Source organism: Epinephelus fuscoguttatus, linkage group LG21 (genome assembly GCF_011397635.1).
Source record: "Epinephelus fuscoguttatus linkage group LG21, E.fuscoguttatus.final_Chr_v1".
In the NCBI taxonomy this organism is placed as follows: Eukaryota; Metazoa; Chordata; class Actinopteri; order Perciformes; family Serranidae; genus Epinephelus; species Epinephelus fuscoguttatus.
Genome location: NC_064772.1, coordinates 14,792,107 through 14,814,299, shown reverse-complemented (window position 1 = coordinate 14,814,299; position 22,193 = coordinate 14,792,107). Strand labels below are relative to the sequence as shown.

Sequence of the window (22,193 nt, the reverse complement as noted above, 5' to 3'; positions counted from 1 at the left end):
TCCTCAGATCAAAAGAATCAAAAGGGCTTTTCATGAAAATTAATCAAAGTTGTGAGTATTGTTTTAACAGGATAAAGTGGTGTTGTGTCAGTATGCCAGGTGCCATAATTCGCTCTGTCTGATGCGCTGTCTGTCAAAGCTGGATCAATGAATGATCCATAATTGATATGTTTTCTGAAGCCTCATTCACAAACAAGTTATATTCATAATGTATTAAACAATTTAATTATATTTCCCCATCTTTGCTGAACAATAGTTTTGTGTGAAAGGAATTAAAGGCCTGTCTGAAATATAAGCCCACTGATTTCAGTGATGTTACGAAATAACAGGCCGGGCTAATAATTGCAGTTTTGCGGCATCTTGCCACTTTTCAAAACATCTATAAAGAACACAATGTACAGCTAAAAACAGCACAACTCTTTAGCTGATATGTCTTCCTCCCTTTTTAGAAATATACAATGAAAGAAATTTTCATATAAACTAGCTGAGAAGATGATAACAGCAGAGAGGACACTGAATGTTTACAGTCTTAAGTTTCAGCTACAGATATAAGGTCATTGCGGTACAAGTAGAAAAATGGGAACCTTAATAACATATACTCAAATCAGAGGGACATATTTTGTGTTTCTCCTATTGTTAAAGATTCAAGGATGTATTTGTGTCATACTCATATTTCTTAACAGTATAATGGTGTGTACATAATAAGGATGTCCATTTGTATTTCAAGTACATTTCTGAAGGAAAGATGGTATTTTTCTGCCATCCGCATGACAAATATACAATGTAAGCAACCCTCTTGAACCCTCTCTCAGCCTTTTCTAAGATTGTTACCCGTGGAATAAAATACATTCACATATAAGGTACTTGATGTGGAGATCATTCATGAACTTCCTCAGGGTCTTTATTTACTATGAGATCCGCTTTCACGAGTACTACTGCTTCTACTTAAACACTCCACACACAAACTAATTATATGTACAGGAGAGATGAGAGAAAAAGATGAAATGGACATCAGCGAAACCACAGTGACCTTGCAGGCACATTAACATCCTGAGCCACCGTTCTCCTATTAAAGGCTAAGAGTTATTTGTGGTGTTGCATATTTGTATTTCAATTTTAACCTCTAATTACCCTGGAGAAGCACAGCCTCACTTTACAGCAGCTACCTATTTAATGTGTGAGACAACAACAAAAACAAGTTAGACTTCACGCCATTATAGGTGTCAAAACAAGGTATTTACTAAGACTAAATGCTGGAGCTACGGCAATTCCATCACAGCGTAGCAACAATCTACCAGATGTTTTGTCATTAGGTATCAAGGCAGCGCAGTTCATCTCCACCATTCAACAAGGACAGGGTTTTTACAATAGCATTTAAACGAATCACTTTAAGGCTGATGTTATTTTAGGAGAATCCATGTCAGCCCTCGGGAACCATATATGCAATTTTATCACGTTCCACAATCTGTCTGTGCCGCCTTTTTACTTCAAGGTGAAGGTCAGGGGGGGAAAAGGCGTCAGTTATGTTCTTTGTGCATTATATTCCAGCCACAAATACAAAGTTTTACAAATGAATATAATCACCTGAAACACCATTCTTACTCCCACGTCTCTCTTCATTCTGCTCCTCTCTCCTGAGAACGACAAAGAGAAAGTGTCAACTGTTTTTGCCATATTGATGGAGCTGGGGGTCCGCGGAGACCTCTAATTTTCTGAGTGAACGGTCCCAGAAAGAGCTAATGATATGTTAATGCTGAATGGCAGACATTAGGGAGGCCAAATGACGGCAATCCCAATTACCTCTGAGGGACGTGCCTTGTGTGGTTTTGTCACGCAAACAAACTCGGTAAACACAAATAACGCGTGGAACATTGGCTGAAAGGACTCCGGGGTGGCTGACAAAATGTCATGATCTGAGAAAAGAATAGAGGAACTGTAGACCATGCGACTTATACGCTAACAATCATTACGCCTCCGCACTTTGTTTAGTTCTGAAAAAGAAAAAAGAACTGCACCTCACTGAGAGATTTACATCTTTTCATTTCCTATGAGAACAATTAAGTCTGTGCATTTCTTACCTCTCCAAAAAATGTCACAAAACTTTCTTTGAAAATATTGCTGCAAACTTTTGATTGTTCTCTTTGTTTCGTAACTTTTTCCGCCGCTCTGGTTTGGCAGGAATACGGGATATCATCATGTTTACTTTAGCAGCAGTGGCTGTGTGGGGTGGAGGCAGTGGGAGGAGGTTAGTTTTGAATGGCACAAGATTGAAATATGCCACAGCGGATTTTTGAATTCCCAAAGCTTTCCCACTTGTACATATCCCCTCGTGTGGGTTTACTTGTGAATGTATCTGTTAGTATGTATGTGTTCCTGTTTGGCTAGGCTTAGCTGGAGATTGCTTTTCCCCCATCCCCTCCTCTAGTGTGTGCAGCATATGGCCATTGTGATGGAGGGTAAAAGGAAATGACAGGCCATTTGAAGATGCTCTAGTCCCTGCATCATGAATAATGCAGAGGGTGCAGCGAGCAGGTTCTCAGCGCAAGCTTCAAAGTTTATCGGCCTCCCCTGTCTCCCTGGGAGAGAGACTACAGTGCTGCGGGGGAGATTAGACCGACACTGAGCAGGGACCTGGTCAAACTCAATTAAATACAACCAGGATAATTCCATCCTCTCATTGTGCCATTCGGTTTTATTAGAAAAATAAACCCGGCATGCTCACACCCTGAAATGACAATAGAAAGGGAAAACAGCCAGTGAATTATTAAGCAGGGAGTTGACTGTGTGCTTAGTTGCTTCATGTAAAAATATGTAAATTAGTGGATGGCAGAAGACATGATCGATGAATATTTTCATTAATTATGTCAGACAAACAGCCTGAAATCAGCAGAGAGAGGAAAACCTTCCACAGTAGATTCAGACTTGCAGCTCAAGGACGTCAGACTGGTCGATTTTAACACAATGGTGGCACTAAAACGCACAGAAGTGGTGTTAAAGCTTTGTTGATGGGTCGTAATAGTCCCATTGATAGATGATTTATTACTCCTCCTGATTTGAATGTATAATTCGAATGAAGATGACTAATAAAAACCCCCAAACACGTACAGTAAATCTCACCATTTGTTTAAATATTCATGTTTCCTTCCACTTTCCAGAGTCTTTTGAGATCTAATTAGACCCGAAGCCACTCCTCATGGCAGATGTAGACCTACAGAAACACCCCCCTCCACTGAGGCTATTGTAGCATGTAACTATTTTCCGTGTCTACATGATAAACAAACACTTATGCCACCCACATATTCCATGCTATATCAAGCCAGGCTTGGCTAATGATGATAAACCTACGTAAAATTACAAAGTACTGCTAATTAGGCCTATGTCGATTATGGCTCATTAATGCTGATGTTGCCCTGACATGTTTTTGCCAATCATCACTGGAGAGGGCTCCAGTGCATCATTTTCTAATTACTTTAATTCATCATTGTACTGATGCTCTGAGCGTGTTTGTATCTGTGGTCACGTGGGTAAGGGAGAATTGGGGGGGACCCAAAATGAATGAGGGCTGGGGTTGTTTTTGCAGAGAGTGGCCTGTCCACTGTACACTCTCATTGTATTTTGTATGAGACGTTGCTCCGAAAGATTTTCTTTCAACCATCCAAGGCAAAGAAATTGGATGATGTAATAAGGTTTTCTTCCAGGGTGAGATTTCAAAGCTCAAAATGTAAAAATGCAGAGAAAAACTTGGTTAAACCAGAATCCAATACAATGTGAAATTCAATCCTTGGACCAAGAAATAGTAGACTGGAAACAGCATCATGCATGACTTTAACAACTGTATGTCTATTTCTGATTAACCTTAATTTTAACTGGGGCTGGACGATTTATCAAATTTTAATCTTCATCACAATTTTGGCTTCCCACAATTAAGTGAATATGATCGACTGCAATATTGATATTTAAAATGCGTGCTCAACTCAAAGAAAACTCCACTGCATATCAAATCAAGCTCTTCTAACCAGCCTCTACTTTTAAGGAGCTGACGTGCTGCTGTGCATGCACCCTGCATCGGCCTGTAAAAACTTTCCTGAATGCTGCAGCTGGAGTCCAGATTAGAGGAGCAACATAAACAGAGAGCAGACAAGCAAAACAAAAATCAAATGTCTGGAGCAGGAGGTGAAGAGACAGTCACTTAAAGTGCTACTGTTTGCAAGTATTTTGGATTCATGGCAAGTGATGTAAAGCAAGAGCAAATCATATGCAATGAGTGAATGACACTTGTGTCTGTGCTGCAAAGCAACACACCTAACATTTTAGACCACCTGAGACAACACCACAGTCTGCAGTATGACGAATGTCTGACAGCCAAGACGAATAATGTCTCTAATGTTACCTCACTTAACCTCCATCCTTGTCCAGCATCAACTCAGACATCCATAACATAACTGTGATCTCAATATTGAGCAAAATAAATGTGATTATCCTTTTTTTTTGCCATAATAGCAGCCCATTACTCCCAACTCATCAAATACTGTCGCTTTGTCATTGACCTCTGTGTCAGATACTGACACACAGAGGCACCTCTCATGGCAGTATGATACACACTGGGCAGCAGCTATTTTCTGACACTGCCAGCAACTACCCTAGTATAAAGAGTGAGAATGGTCAGTGGACCTGTGCTTGTATAGCATGATTTTAATGTGCTTTTTGCACGACAAGTCACATTCATAAATTCACACACAGGTGGCCGAGGCTACCGTACAAGGTGCCACTGGCTTTACCACTCTCACACACCGATGGAACAGCCATCAGGAGCAATTTGGGGTCCAGTATCTTGTGCAAGGGTACTTCAACATGCGGACTGGAGGAGCTGGGGGTTAAACTGCTATCTTCCAATTAGTGGACGACCTGCTCTACCTTCTGAGCCACACACACCCAAAGGTATAGGGTAGGCAGATGAATGGGTCGAACAAATACTGGACTTTCACCTGAGACCCTGCTGTTTGTGTCCCGTGTGAAAAAAAAAACCCTGTGGAGATATTGTAAAAATGACGTACTGTGTTAGTATGTGTAGCATGCTACATTAGCGACTTACAGTACAGGCCAAAAGTTTGGACACACCTTCTCATTCAATGCGTTTTCTTTATTTTCATGACTATTTACATTGTAGATTCTCACTGAAGGCATCAAAACTATGAATGAACACATGTGGAGTTATGTACTTAACAAAAAAAGGTGAAATAACTGAAAACATGTTTTATATTCTAGTTTCTTTAAAATAGCCACCCTTTGCTCTGATTACTGCTTTGCACACTCTTGGCATTCTCTCCATGAGCTTCAAGAGGTAGTCACCTGAAATGGTTTTCCAACAGTCTTGAAGGAGTTCCCAGAGGTGTTTAGCACTTGTTGGCCCCTTTGCCTTCACTCTGCGGTCCAGCTCACCCCAAACCATCTCGATTGGGTTCAGGTCCGGTGACTGTGGAGGCCAGGTCATCTGCCGCAGCACTCCATCACTCTCCTTCTTGGTCAAATAGCCCTTACACAGCCTGGAGGTGTGTTTGGGGTCATTGTCCTGTTGAAAAATAAATGATCGTCCAACTAAACGCAAACCGGATGGGATGGCATGTCGCTGCAGGATGCTGTGGTAGCCATGCTGGTTCAGTGTGCCTTCAATTTTGAATAAATCCCCAACAGTGTCACCAGCAAAACACCCCCACACCATCACACCTCCTCCTCCATGCTTCACAGTGGGAACCAGGCATGTGGAATCCATCCGTTCACCTTTTCTGCCTCACAAAGACACGGCGGTTGGAACCAAAGATCTCAAATTTGGACTCATCAGACCAAAGCACAGATTTCCACTGGTCTAATGTCCATTCCTTGTGTTTCTTGGCCCAAACAAATCTCTTCTGCTTGTTGCCTCTCCTTAGCAGTGGTTTCCTAGCAGCTATTTGACCATGAAGGCCTGATTCGCGCAGTCTCCTCTTAACAGTTGTTCTAGAGATGGGTCTGCTGCTAGAACTCTGTGTGGCATTCATCTGGTCTCTGATCTGAGCTGCTGTTAACTTGCGATTTCTGAGGCTGGTGACTCGGATGAACTTATCCTCAGAAGCAGAGGTGACTCTTGGTCTTCCTTTCCTGGGTCGGTCCTCATGTGTGCCAGTTTCGCTGTAGCGCTTGATGGTTTTTGCGACTCCACTTGGGGACACATTTAAAGTTTTTGCAATTTCCCGGACTGACTGACCTTCATTTCTTAAAGTAATGATGGCCACTCGTTTTTCTTTAGTTAGCTGATTGGTTCTTACCATAATATGAATTTTAACAGTTGTCCAATAGGGCTGTCGGCTGTGTATTAACCTGACTTCTGCACAACACAACTGATGGTCCCAACCCCATTGATAAAGCAAGAAATTCCACTAATTAACCCTGATAAGGCACACCTGTGAAGTGGAAACCATTTCAGGTGACTACCTCTTGAAGCTCATGGAGAGAATGCCAAGAGTGTGCAAAGCAGTAATCAGAGCAAAGGGTGGCTATTTTGAAGAAACTAGAATATAAAACATGTTTTCAGTTATTTCACCTTTTTTTGTTAAGTACATAACTCCACATGTGTTCATTCATAGTTTTGATGCCTTCAGTGAGAATCTACAATGTAAATAGTCATGAAAATAAAGAAAACGCATTGAATGAGAAGGTGTGTCCAAACTTTTGGCCTGTACTGTATGTCACACAGCGTATGTCACATGATGTGACATTATTTTAAGCCTAACTATAGGTTGTAAGTTTATTTTGAGAAAGACTGTATACATGTAAGGAGCAGAAACTGTACATTTCCTTTGAAAACTGAAATGTAATCTGAAAAGACACAATGCACAGAATGCATCAATTGAGACTCTGTCTGTTAACGTCCAAAACTGACGTAGGAGGCTACCTAGCATGTCACATTTTGATGCATGGGTGCACTGACAAAGCGGCGGTATACCACAAGTTGGGATGAGAACAAGATAATAATCGTGCAGCGCTAAATAAACAGGTAATCACTTTCAGGAGAGACGTGGTCAAGACAGAACAGTATACAGCACAAAGTTACAGACAAACAGGACATTCATACTAAGAGAAAATAAAATAAGCAAAAAAGACACAAAGTTGTATTTAAATGGAACAAGAACAAACCCCCACAGTCTTACAGTGACTTAAACATCTATGTCCATGGTATGTCAAGCTGTTAAATGTACAGATAAACGTTGTGTAAAACCTCCAACAGGAGTAGATTTCTGAAGAGTTCTCACAATGACGTTGTTATTTTTGACCTTTCTGAGCTTTTGTAAGACAAACGAGTTGCTCATCCTGACGATCACATTTCATATTTATCTCCAGCTAAAATTTTCTCTACTAGCTACTTTATGACTCCGGCCAGTTTCCCTGGACATTGATGCATCATTGATGGATCCATTTGGAGTTATTTTCCACGTATTATTCCAAATTTCTCTTCTTTTACACCCTATTACCCTAATCTTGCCACTTTGACCTACTTTTCCACTGCTTGCATTCCCAAGGCGTTTCAGGAGCAAGCTGTTGCACTCCCACTCACACGCGTACCCCTCAAGAGAATTATTTATATTGCCCAGGTCTGAGACCAGTCTAATTTGTGTGGAACTATAGAGTACACAAACCTCAGGTCTGACATTTCTCTTGCTGAAGGCAGGCAAACTGTGAGCGCTGCGGAGAGAGACAGAGAATAAAACATGGTGCTGCAACGGCCTTTGATCTTCCTTTCCCCCCTTTTCTCTTTTTCAAAGGACCAGTGAGGAGTCGTCCAGCTGATGCCGGTGCAGGGGCCTCATTTCTCCGTCACCAACAGGCACCCCAGGATGGATGGCGGACGCTTTATTTATTTTTATTTTTGTGCTGCGTGAGAGGAAGAAAACGGAGGCAGACTTTCTTTGGAGTTTTGTTTCATGCTGGGTAATCGCAGAAATAAATATTCACCCGCATGCATAAATTTGCGAGGACTTAGTCCCCAGTTGGCTCAGAGTTAAGCTTATATTTCATCTCATTCCTCAGCTTCTGTGCTTGAGAGGAGAGCAACTTATACTCGAGGTAAATGTTTTAAACCCCGGCAGAAAGACATACCTATACCTCATTTTTTTTGCCTTAATATCTATAACAAATTCCTCCCACGATTAACTGCTTACTCATAAAATTGCTCTGTTTACGCCTGTTTAGTAAATGCATTGTATTCTGGCACAAACACAAACAGCACACACCCTGTTAATCTTCCCTTTCATAAAGTTTCACACAAACACATAATTAAAGAAATTAAGCTGTTAATCACGTGAAATACTAATATTGCTGTTATTCGCTGTAAATACAAGAGAGTAATTGCACAGCAAATGATCTCAGACACCTGTGTTGCATGTGGAGCCAAAAGGCTCCTGCAGAGAATGATTTCTTTAACAGGCAGCCAAGAGGTCAAACTCTATTAGCGATGTTCCAGCAGACAATCTGAGGAAAAACGTGTTCCTCATCTCGCAGAGAGTCTCTGAAAATGGGCACCTCTTTGTCGGGGCAATTTGTTGATGATGCATGGTTATGATAAGAATTGAGTGAAGTGTCCAGGGCCTCCAGAGCTGAGGCGCTGAGGCCAACACGAGTAATCAACTGAGGTCCAGATTGAGCCCCTGATAGCAGAGGGTCCCTGATTGCTCATAAGTATCCCCAGGCAGCAGCCATTTAAGACACTTTCTGCTGATTTTGATTGACAGCTGGTCAGTCAAAATCAACATCTTGTCGCAGCTGCTATCAGTGCTGGAGTTTACATCGGATGTCTGTGTTCGAGTCTTCCTGCTTAGATGAAAGAAATCTCATGAACTCTGTATATGTTATGTCGGCTGTATATTGCCATGGTATCACTAGAATCTGTATTGGTATTATTAATAGGCTTCCTTTTTCGTAAAGCTCATAGTTTTGGAGTTAATAGAGGAGAATTTCATTGAGTTTCAACATATTATTAGAGTATGTGTTTTATTGTAAGACTATAGCCCCGTGACATGGTACCTAGACCCTAGGTCCATTTAGCACTGCCACCACAAACAGTACCCTCAAATGTGGGCGGAGTTGTTGTCACTCACAGCTCCGTCCAGCACTTAGTGTATTTCCTGGCTCTTAACCGGTGACACAGAGAGAAGTGTGCACCTCATTTATCGTCCACTTATTACTAAAAGTATATGCCATCCAAGAGTGAGAATAAAAACTTTAGTAATGGTCAAAGTTGTCATACTGACATTTAAGGTGTGCTGATGGATTCACATCGTTAACTCATGCATTGAGTACCATTACAAGTTAACGTTCCAACTGTTCGGTGGAAATAGGGCATATGTAATTTTTTCTGGACCACCACTGTGGCTGAAAATGACAATAGTGGGATAATGCTGAATGCTAAACTGCTGTTCAGATGCTAACGTATTAGCATAGCAGCACAAGTGACAATTCAGGTTATTTAGATTAGCCTATATACATTTTAATGTAATAAATGGTAAATGGACCTGCATTTGTATAGCGCCTTTCTAGTCATCCGACCACTCACAGCGCTTTTTACACTACAAGTGTGAGTCTGTAACTTTTGCAGAATCGCAGCCACTACATCTACAAGTTAAAAAAAAAAGACTGCAGGACACCATAAGGTACAGCAAGAGCAAACAGGAATTCTCAAGACAAAACTAAAGCCATGCAAAGCAACAAGAAACTGCAGAACATCAGCACAATACAATAACACCGCAACAACAAACAGCATGTTAGCACAAACAGCCATGCAGGCAACATGAGGCAACAACACACAGCTAAGCATTACATGCAGAAAGGCAATAGACAGTAAAGATAGATAAATACAACAAATAACATAGATCTTTAAAAAACGTTAGAAGATGCAGTTATGGGTTAGCACTATGGTCACGTGCACCAAAACACGAGCAGTGCAACATAGAGTTAGCTCAGTTGTTGATAAAATAGATCCATGCAGAGTTGGCCGCCTGGCAACAGGCAAGGGACACCAAGGCAGGTTAGCCCCATGGGCCCAAATAGTGCGTCCAAATTCACACCTGTTCTTCTCTATGGATTTTCTCCGCAACCAGTGTAAGGTAGTCCAATGTTTTCACGGTGAAAAAAAATGATAAAGTTACACTAAAATGATGTATAACAGAGCTTTCATACAGCTTTGCACACACATTACTCTTGGATGGATTACTCGCGAATGCAGGACCGCACAGAAATGCCACGCATATCACATGAAAGCGCAGGACTAGAGCTTTCCAGTGATACCACACACATCATTGTGCTGTCATCCCATCACGCTATAAATCCAGATCAATTGCCTACAAAATAAAAACCTGACAAATTTCTTTACAATCCAGTATACAGATCTTGTTATCAGTCACTTCATATAGTGAGGAATATTGTATCTTACCATGTTTTAGGCTTGTGTGTGTTTCTCTACAAATATTAAAACAAATATTATCTTAGAGGACATCATTGCACTTGGTTGACTCTTTTTCTGTGATCTTAGATGTAAATATTGCATGTTTCTTTCAGATGAAACACATTTTTGACTTGTGAATGAGCAATGGAATTATGCAATAATGAAAAAATACTGGCAATCATGTCCGCCTGGTACAAACCACATGTTTTGGACAACTGTGAAGTGACAGAATGTCCCACCATCATGGTTCTTACGTATATTGCCAGATTCCAGAGAGTCTCCCCTCTTCAGATATGGCAGAATATGTCATTTTCCAACTTGCTATGGTGAGATACATGTCAAAATGTAAGAATTTGGTCATACAGATTTGTTTTTTTCATTAATATAAAAATGAATATAAAATACAGGCACATATGAGGACATGTAATGATGGCAAATCTGGTTAGCCCAGATTGTCCTGAAAAAAAAAACAAGATATAGCATGTGTATGTAGCCTTTAGAATGACTGTGATATGAGCTTAAAAGTAAAGGCAGTAAAAATACCCCAAAAATGCCTAGGGCCCGTAGGGTTAGCAACAGGTTAGCCAGAAAAACCAACAGTAGTGATGAGCAATGTACCGTGTTGATTAGAAATGTTCACTTGAAAGCCAGGCCTTGAGCCTTTGTGTGAAGGTGTGAAAGGTGTTAGTTTCTTATATCAGATGGGAGAGTGTGCCATAGTTGAGAAACTCTTGCAGAAAAGCATGACTGGCTGAAGGAGCTGGACCTGTAAGGGAATACACAGTCCTTTCTCAGTGCGGACCTCCTGTTTTCTGTTTAATAAAAGTGCTGAGTTGTGAAGGAGCTTTGCCATTTAGTATTTTAAACATCAGGCAGAGGTCAGTATGTTTCATTTAATTTTCCTAACTGAGGATGTTATGTTTATCAAGAATTTTGACAAGAAATTGCCCAATTTCACCCAGTGATGGTGAGTATTGGGTTTTCCATCTAACACTTTGAGAGCCTGGGCTTCAGTGTTGTACCTTTTGCTTGGGTCCAGCTTGTCATACAGTATGTTAAATGGTCAATGATCATTGTATTCATAGTTTTTCTGCTGCAGTTGTTAGACTAGCTGAAATTCTGATGTACTGAGGGTTGCACAAGTGGAAAAAACCCTACATTTAACTGTTTACAGGTTTCAAAGTGAGACGACTATCTATTATTTATCTATTGTTTTCTACTATTTATCTTTTGCCAAAGATCGAACATTGCGGCTGCAAGTGACAGTTGGGTTAATGATATAGGTAAATGCTAAATGCTAAGCTGTTGTTCAAATGTTGAAGTGTTGTTACAGTAGCACAAATGGAGTTTCAGCACATTTTTAATGCATTTACATTTAATGTGAGACTACGTAACTTCGGTGGAAAACAGCCATCTTTTTCTGAATATTTCTATGCAGATGATATGCAGTTGTATAATTCTTTCAATCCAAATGATCTTAACAGAGTACCACTTCTTTATGACATTAAAGCACTGTTACTTTTTTTTTTTGACAAAAACTACTACTAAAATTTTTCATCAGCAACCTTTTTTCCATGACGAAAAATGAGATGATGACAAGGTAAAAACAGATTTTGATAATAAAAACTAAGACAAAATTGGTTTTGTTTTTGGTTTTTGGTGAAGAGACGTGGTAAAAATGTCAGTGGTTGACTATCTGACATTGAAAGACAAGAACAGCCGTGCTTGTGATTATCTTCAAATGCCAAGCAACAGGCTGGCAAACTCCAGTAAATAGTCAGCCCCAGGATATTTTGCTGGTCGCTGAACAACAGCGGAGCGAACAGCCACCGGCCATTGGACTTCACAGCCCACAGCCCATCATCCTTTGCAAGTTTGTTAGTGGAAGGAAATTACTTGTAAATGTGGAAAAAATTGTCTAAATGAAATGTCTCTACAACCTGTCACCTTAGTTCTAATTTCTGATACATGAACTAGCCTCACTGGACTAGTTTAAAGATAAAAGAACAAATAAAAAACATAATGACTAAAAAGTGACTAAAATGTTCTGAATTTTCATCGACTATAACTAGACTAAATCTAGAAAGGCTAAATATGACTAAAATGTGACTAAAACTAATAAGCATTTTTGTCTCAAGACTAAGAGTAAATCTAAAATAGCTGTCAAAATTAAGACTGCTTTAAAATTGACCTGTTATGCATTTCCTTATTTTCTGTCATATATATAATGATACATATGTCAGATACTTTTGGCAAACTTGGCCTAATTTCAAATAATAAGGTAAACAATTGTATAAGTGAAAATCCAAGTGGGCAAAAACCTCAAGCTTCAGGCTGGTCTGAATACTCATTACCCAATTTTTTTTCCTATTTTGGCTACAAGCTGATGTCAGATCTTGAAGGATTTCTTTACATGGTCATCCACTCCAGGAACACTACTGTAAGTTTTTGCATTTGGTAGCCTATACTGCTACATGAAGCTACATGCTAATGTCAGGTAAAAATGTAATCTCTGTTGACAATGTTGTTAATTTCTCCCTGAATTTGGATCATATTCCTGTTGAAGCATGTGTGTTTAAGCACTTTTATTTGTGATTTTTAGTGGAAGAAAGTAAAGAGTCATTCACTGGCTGCATGTACACTGCAGCATATACAGTAGCTACATGCTAATGTCAGGGAAACATGCAGGCCTAATCTTTGTTGCTGGTGTGTTAATTTGTGATAGTCCATGGTAGAAAGTATGAACATTAGACAGTATGAACATGTAAACATGTTGTAGTAGAAACCTTAAATACAAGTAAGAAGCTGAAAATGAGCATTATAGATTCCCTTTAAAATAAATGGTTGTACCAAAACTTTCTGTGCTCATCATCAAAACAGTTCAGCAGTCCTTGTGTTCTTTACCTAACCACATAATTCCTGTGTGTAAGAATCTAGGATTTTTGGATAGGGATTTTGACTCAAGTTTATTTTAGGAGTGACATAATAACATTTACCCACTCAAGTTTTCCTGCAGCTCAGAAATGTTACAAGAATTAGATCAATCTTTTCCTCAAGACACAGAAAGAGTGATACATACGTTTTAGCTTCTTTACACTGGCCCCCAGTTTGTTATAGAATCAACATTTAAATACTTATATGATTTTTTATTACTTTACAAGCCTCAGAAAACATTGCTGAACTGTTAAAGCCTTACTAATTTGCGTTCTTACTTAACTTCTTCTTACTAACTTAAATTGCAGTTACTGCACATCCTTTCTATCTTACATTATGTCCTTGCATTTTTGCCCAGTTTCTCTATTGTAATGTTTAAATGTTGACAGTTTTTATTATTTCAGTACCATTTTATGTATCCTATTATGTGATCACAAACTGTAGCAGCAATTCCATCTTTTTTTAGTGAGGTTTTAGCAGCAAAGCAGTATAGTGTGTTGAATTGAGCAAAGGTGGATTATACATACAGATTTTTTTTTTTAGATTAAATCAATTAAAACTCTTGTGTCAGTCTTGTAAATATTGTCTGCAAACTTCATCTTGTGGTATTTTGTTAATCAGTGGTTCACAAATGGTGTGCTGTGGTGCAAATCGAGGTGTGCCATGGGATTTTGTGATAACCACACATTATTACTGCAATATTCAGATGGGCCTATACAAAAAATTATGAATTAATTTTGAATTGACTGTATCAGTATGTTGTGCACACCCATTTCCTTATAAAGAGGCAAACTCTAGCTAAAAACTTAATTTAGTTTAATTTAAAAGATATTCACAGGGAACCTATTTGTTGCCGTTCATGCAGGGGAATTTTAAGTGTGTGACACGTCACGTTATCTTACATTATTTCCCATTAAAATGAATTTGTTATTGGTGCTTTAATGTCTTTTTCAAACATTTTAAATGAATTCTTGAATCATTTTGTAACAAATATTTGATATCTTTAAATAAAAACAATGTTAAGAGTGATAACACACATTACAGAGGCTATCGTGCACAGAGATAAATACAGGTGTGCCTTGAGATTTTGGCTTGCCATTTGGTGTGCCATGGCATAAAAAGGTTGAAAACCACTGATGTAAGAAATGTCCGTTGTGCTAGTCACATGCCAGTTGTGATGCTGATATCTATTGATAATACTGACACTGCTGTATTGAGCTTACTCACCATACCATACTGAAAGCTTATTCCACCCATCATGGATGTGGGGTCATCAATCAATGATTGATTGGTTTTATTACTTATGAGATCATTTTTGAATGTGTTGTTTCTCCTCTCAGATGTTGCATATTGTTGCATTTAACTGTAAATAATAAAAATGTATCAGACATTGACCTTTTTTGGGGGGTGTCAGGGTGTTTATGTATTTCTCTTGGAATGTGTGTTAACAAGCAATCATTGCAAGTTCAACTGATTACAAATGTCGTCCAGTTCCACTACAAGAGTCTTTCAATTGCAGATTTCCACAAGAACTCCTCTGCTATGTCTAGCTCTTACAAGTGTGATTTTCTATGTGCTAAGCAAGAGGCGATCATGAAGGGTGACCTGTGAATATGTAATGAACACAATTCACATCTCTTCCCGTAGCTTTGTGTGAACTGCATCATAATGAGCACACACTGTGACCTTGGTTACTCCTGACTCATACTTAAAAAAATCTCAGATGTTTTGTTTTTGCCAGGTTCAAAGCTTTGGAAACTATGTCAATACCTGTAAGGAGACGACATATTTACCAAGCAAAGATGCATAACAAGTCCGTTGCAATCTCTTGCATCACTGTGAATTATACTGTCAGTTGTATTCATGAACCTCTGAAAGCTGTCGAGACGCAGCGACAGCCAAGAGACGCAAGTCGCCTACTTTTGAACCCAAAACTATACTGTTGTGGGTCACCAACTGAGTTCAATTTGTACACTTGAACAGTTATTGCTGAAATTTAAAAATGGCAAAATCGAGTAACCAGTTTGATTTGATTGAGAATTTGATCTGAGCATGTGCAGCGAGGGTTTCATTGCTCTGACTCAGACCATAGGGCCCCTTTTCCTCTCGAAGCTGCGCTTTCACCTCTACTCTTCTACCTGGACAACAACACCAGCACATCCAGTCATCAGTCTGTCAAACTCCTGATGTTCATGGACAATACCACCCTCACTGGACTCATCTCTAATAAGAATGAGTCCACCTACAGGTGGGAGACTGACTTTAAGAACATTTTTTATGGCATTTCTATGACATACTTACATTTTTAATAATATTTTTAAAGCATACTATTGTAATGACTTTATAAAGACCTAATATATTGTGACATTTTTATGATTTCTATATTTTTACACTATGTATATAGTATTTTACACTGTAGAGGTTTTCATGACATTTTAATGGTATACAATACTAACACATTCATTATTATATTTTCTATGGCATACTGTGTTAGGACTTTTTATAACATGGCATTTTCTGTTAATGCTTTATGGCATCCTTAACCATGACATTTAATGGCCTACTATTCGATGAATATATCTATTTGTTTTGGCATACTAAACTATGACATTTTTAAAGACTTTTTCATGACACAATAGAACATTTTTAATGACTGTTTTCATGACAAATTATGCTATGACATTTTAATGACTTTTTTATGACATATTTTACAATGCACTTTTTATGATATTTACGTGACATACTATACTATGACATTGTTAATGACTTTTTCATGACATACTATACTATGACATTGTTAATGACTTTTTCATGACATACTATACTATGACATTGTTAATGACTTTTTCATGACATACTATACTATGACATTTTTGATGACTTTTTAATGACATACTATACTATGACATTTTTGATGACTTTTTTCATGACATATTATACTATGACATCTTTAATGACTTTTTTCATGACATACTATACTATGACATTTTAATGACTTTTTTATGACTTACTATACTATGACATTTTTGATGACTTTTTCATGACATACTATACTATGACATTTTAATGACTTTTTTATGACTTACTATACTATGACATTTTTGATGACTTTTTCATGACATACTATACTATGACATTTTAATGACTTTTTTATGACTTACTATACTATGACATTTTTGATGACTTTTTCATGACATACTATACTATGACATTTTAATGACTTTTTTATGACTTACTATACTATGACATTTTGATGACTTTTTTCATGACATGCTATACTATGACATTTTGATGACTTTTTTCATGACATGCTATACTATGACATCTTTGATGACTTTTTTCATGACATACTATACTATGACATTTTAATGACTTTTTTATGACTTACTATACTATGACATTTTGATGACTTTTTTCATGACATGCTATACTATGACATTTTTGATTACTTTTTTCATGACATACTATACTATGACATTTTGATGACTTTTTTCATGACATGCTATACTATGACATCTTTGATGACTTTTTTCATGACATACTATACTATGACATTTTAATGACTTTTTTAAGACTTACTATACTATGACATTTTGATGACTTTTTTCATGACATGCTATACTATGACATTTTGATGACTTTTTTCATGACATGCTATACTATGACATTTTGATGACTTTTTTCATGACATACTGTACTATGACATTTTTGATGACTTTTTCATGACATGCTATACTATGACATTTTTGATGACTTTTTTCATGACATATTATACTATGACATCTTTAATGACTTTTTTCATGACATACTATACTATGACATTTTAATGACTTTTTTATGACTTACTATACTATGACATTTTGATGACTTTTTCATGACATACTATACTATGACATTTTAATGACTTTTTTATGACTTACTATACTATGACATTTTTGATGACTTTTTCATGACATACTATACTATGACATTTTAATGACTTTTTTATGACTTACTATACTATGACATTTTGATGAGTTTTTTGATGACATACTATACTATGACATTTTAATGACTTTTTTATGACTTACTATACTATGACATTTTGATGACTTTTTTCATGACATGCTATACTATGACATTTTGATGACTTTTTTCATGACATGCTATACTATGACATCTTTGATGACTTTTTTCATGACATACTATACTATGACATTTTAATGACTTTTTTATGACTTACTATACTATGACATTTTGATGACTTTTTTCATGACATGCTATACTATGACATTTTTGATTACTTTTTTCATGACATACTATACTATGACATTTTGATGACTTTTTTCATGACATGCTATACTATGACATCTTTGATGACTTTTTTCATGACATACTATACTATGACATTTTAATGACTTTTTTAAGACTTACTATACTATGACATTTTGATGACTTTTTTCATGACATGCTATACTATGACATTTTGATGACTTTTTTCATGACATACTGTACTATGACATTTTTGATGACTTTTTCATGACATGCTATACTATGACATTTTTGATGACTTTTTTCATGACATACTATATTATGACATTTTGATGACTTTTTTCATGACATACTGTACTATGACATTTTTGATGACTTTTTTGTGACATACTATACTATGACATTTTGATGACTTTTTTCATGACATGCTATACTATGACATCTTTGATTACTTTTTTCATGACATTCTATACTATGACATTTTAATGACTTTTTTATGACTTACTATACTATGACATTTTGATGACTTTTTTCATGACACAGTATACTATGACATTTTTGATGACTTTTTAATGACATATTATACTATGACATTTTTGATGACTCTTTCATGACATACTATACTATGACATTTTTGATGTCTTTTTAATGACATACTGTACTATGACATTTTTGATGACTTTTTAATGACATATTATACTATGACATTTTTGATGACTCTTTCATGACATACTGTACTATGACATTTTTGATGACTTTTTAATGACATATTATACTATGACATTTTTGATGACTCTTTCATGACATACTGTACTATGACATTTTTGATGACTTTTTAATGACATACTATACTATGACATCTTTAATGACTTTTTCATGACATACTGTACTATGACACTGTTAATGACTTTTTTCATGACATACTATACTACGACACTGTTAATGACTTTTTCATGACATACTGTACTATGACATTTTTAATGACTTTTTCATGACATACTGTACTATGACACTGTTAATGACTTTTTCATGACATGCTATACTATGACATTTTTGATGACTCTTTCATGACATACTGTACTATGACATTTTTGATGACTCTTTCATGACATACTGTACTATGACATTTTTGATGACTTTTTAATGACATACTATACTACGACACTGTTAATGACTTTTTCATGACATACTATACTATGACATTTTTGATGACTCTTTCATGACATACTGTACTATGACATTTTTGATGACTTTTTAATGACATATTATACTATGACATTTTTGATGACTCTTTCATGACATACTGTACTATGACATTTTTGATGACTTTTTTAATGACTTTTTCATGCCATGCTATACTATGACACTTTTAATGACTTTTTTCATGACATACTATATTATTTTTAATTAAACTTTTTCATGAATAAGTATACTATGACATTTTTAATGACTTTATTTTATCATATACTATACTATGACATTTTAAATGATTTTTATAATTGATTCTCATCCCATACTAATTTATAATATTTTCTGACTGTTTTTCAAACTCTGCTATGACTTTTTTGTATCATACTATACTATACTAGAACATGGCATTTTTAATTGATATTTGTAGAACATACCATACTATAACATTTTTTCTGATATTTTTTTACATACTATCTTACAACTTTTTGAAATGAAATTTTTGTCAAATTTTATACTAACTTTTTTTTATGTTATACTCTATTATGAATTTATTTTTGTATTTTATGCTTTACTATACTAAGACATTTTAAGGATATTTTTTCTTAACATTGCGAAAAGTTATTTAAAAAAAGGAAAAGATCCTGTAGTGGGAAAGTTTAGAGTCATGACCTTTGTATTTTCTGGTTCTAGTCAAAAAAATAATGAAGACAGTGTTATGCTTACCATACATGCACACTATGTACATATGCTGTCTTCAGGTGTTGCACAAGATGCAGTATTTGAACACACCTTTATGGGAGCTTCTTTTGATTGCATGATACAGACTTGGCTGACTTGTAAAAGGCTCCTCAGATGGCCGACGGTGAGCCTCGCAGTCATCACACATGCCTCTTTGGAGCATCTAGATCTCGCCTTTCAACTACAAAAGCCTCATCAAACAGAGATATGAAAGAAAAAAAAAACCCTCCCCTTCCCTCCCCCCTCTCTGGATCCTTGTATTCCCTAAATGCACAAAGTGAGGCACCAGTGTTTTTTTTAAATCATTGATTATTCTTGTTAGACTCTGGTGTTATTTTATTAACAGAAATAACCTTTTTTATTTACTCTGTGTTCGGATGGACTGAAAGAAATCCCTTCAGTCTTTTTAAGGAACTGAATGTCAATTTTATTTTCAGCAAAAAGGATAAAAACATCATTTGCACAATTCTGCCTCTTCAAAATAAATAATAATACATATCAGTTGTACATGTTAACACCCAATTGTAACATAATTTGTTTAAGCTGGAAAAACAAATTATCATACAGTGTGTCCTTTCACCATTAATTAACAAACAAACCATGGACATTATTGATTTCATCTCTGAATGACAATATATGCTGCACTCTGCAAACTACAGAAGCAAAATTCATTTACTTACAAACTTCACCCGATTAAGGACTGTCACTTCAGAAATAAATTCTTTTTTTCTAGAGTCTAGGTGGCGTGAATTTCGCTATCAAGCACAACAAAGACTGATCCCTCAACAAAGCTTTCCTGTCTACCAGACGTTCCAAGCCCCCCCGCCTAGTACAAAAGCAGAACAACCAAATCCTGACATTTTATAGCTCAGAAATCATACATTGGACTTGGCAATAGAAAGGCTGAAGAAAAACAGACTCAGACAAACACTACATTGCAACATCTGCAAAATGTATTGTTAGGAGAATAAGATAAATTATACGCTCCTGCTTCACCCAGTGGAGACATCAAACTGAAGTGTCATTCTTTTTATTATTTGCACAACTTATGTCTTCACATCACTTCCTTAGCACATCAACTACTTGTTTATACTGTACGAGTGCAGCTGCACTTTTCATGGTGTTGAGAGGTATGAGTCTATGAATAATGTGGAAAATGTTTATGAAAAACAGCTTCATTACCCTGATCCCCAACCAAAAAAACAAAAAAAGAATTCGATAGAAATTGTTGTCAAATTTCATATGAACAGTCGGGTGACTGCTGATTAGCCGCCAGGGATACTGCATTTCATGAGAAACGTTTATGGGTTTTTTTAGCACAAAGATAGCAAAGGAATGCATCAAAGCAAGAGTGCTGGGCCCATGCCCATCGCTGGAATGAAAGGACAGGTGCCTCCCCGTAAAAATGCTCCAACATGTATGCATTCTGCAGTCAATGGTTGGACTGGAGCCCAAAATTTGAAACCTTTAATGTCTTTTGCACACAAGGTCTCATCCTCAGTCAAGCCACTTTTGAAGTCTGTGTCAAAACTTACCATGGCACGCTTCTGAAAAATCCACACAAGGAGGTAAACAAACCAAAAACCTTTGAAGTCAAAGTGTTTTTCTTTCAATCTCTCTTGTGTTTGTCTTTGAATCTTCTCCTCCGATGCACTAAGGCAGACAAAATCATTTTCTCTGACAATAAATTACTTGTATTTTTTTTCTTTTTAAGTCCAAGAAATGTTAAGAGAGACATCCGGGGGCTAAGAGAAGACACCGGAGGCGTCGCTGTTGCCGTACAGGTCAGCCAGCTTTTTGAAGCGTGGTCCCCAGTTGCTGAGATAGTCATAGTTCTGATCTGAGTCTGTACTTAGTGACTCCAAAGAGCTTAGTGACTCTGCTACAGAGCCGCTGCCTTCAAAAGCGTACGTCTGCAGAGAGTCATACGGGGGAGCTGACGGATCCACATCAGCATCCTTAAGTCGCTCCCAAATAAACTCTCGAAACACCACGTTGTCCGGCAGGGATTTATAGGATGGGCGAGTAGTAGTGGGGTAATGAAAGAAGGTGGGAGTATCTGGTGTGACGTCTCGTCTAACGTTGGGGTCTCTGATGACGTTTAGGTTGCGAAGGGTGACCATGTCGAAGGCCTCTGTGTCCTCCTCTCCTCCGCCCTCGTCGTCGTAGCGGACGATGTTCTCTCTGATGTCCCTCTCCTCCTCAAGAATCAAAGGCTCCTTCCTCCTCCGACGCATTGTCACAATTAGCAGAACCATCACTGAAGACAAAGAGAGAAGAGATGTCGGAGTCAATATAGACTGATACCTTGGATTTTTTCTCATATTTTTTTTTATATTTTACTTGCAGGGATATGTGGCTGTTAGAGAAGCTGAATACAGTGTGACAGTGATTCCCAAGCAGTGATACTGCTGCTGTTGCCAGGGGTGTGTGGAAGGATTACAGAGTAGCTCAACTAACTCTATGATATATAACATATACATCAGCCACAACATTAAAACCACTGACAGATGAAGTGAATAACATTGATCATCTCTTTACAATGCATTGTTCTGCTGGAAAACACTGGATCCTGGCATTCATGTGGAGGCCACTTAACATGCACCAT

At 37.3% G+C, this 22,193-nt stretch overlaps 1 protein-coding gene across 4 annotated transcripts in view; it reads right to left on the bottom strand.

Moving 5' to 3' along the window:
- Window positions 1-20,061: 20,061 nt before the first annotated feature.
- Window positions 20,062-22,193, bottom strand: part of LOC125882280 (cadherin-7-like) — a 269,395-nt gene continuing 267,263 nt past the window's right edge. For all 4 annotated transcript variants that reach the window (XM_049566066.1, XM_049566064.1, XM_049566067.1 and 1 more), the window contains one exon: window positions 20,062-21,845. In XM_049566066.1, coding sequence (XP_049422023.1) covers window positions 21,331-21,845 — 515 coding nt within the window. In that variant the 3' untranslated portion in view covers window positions 20,062-21,330. The remainder of the gene's footprint in view (window positions 21,846-22,193) is intronic.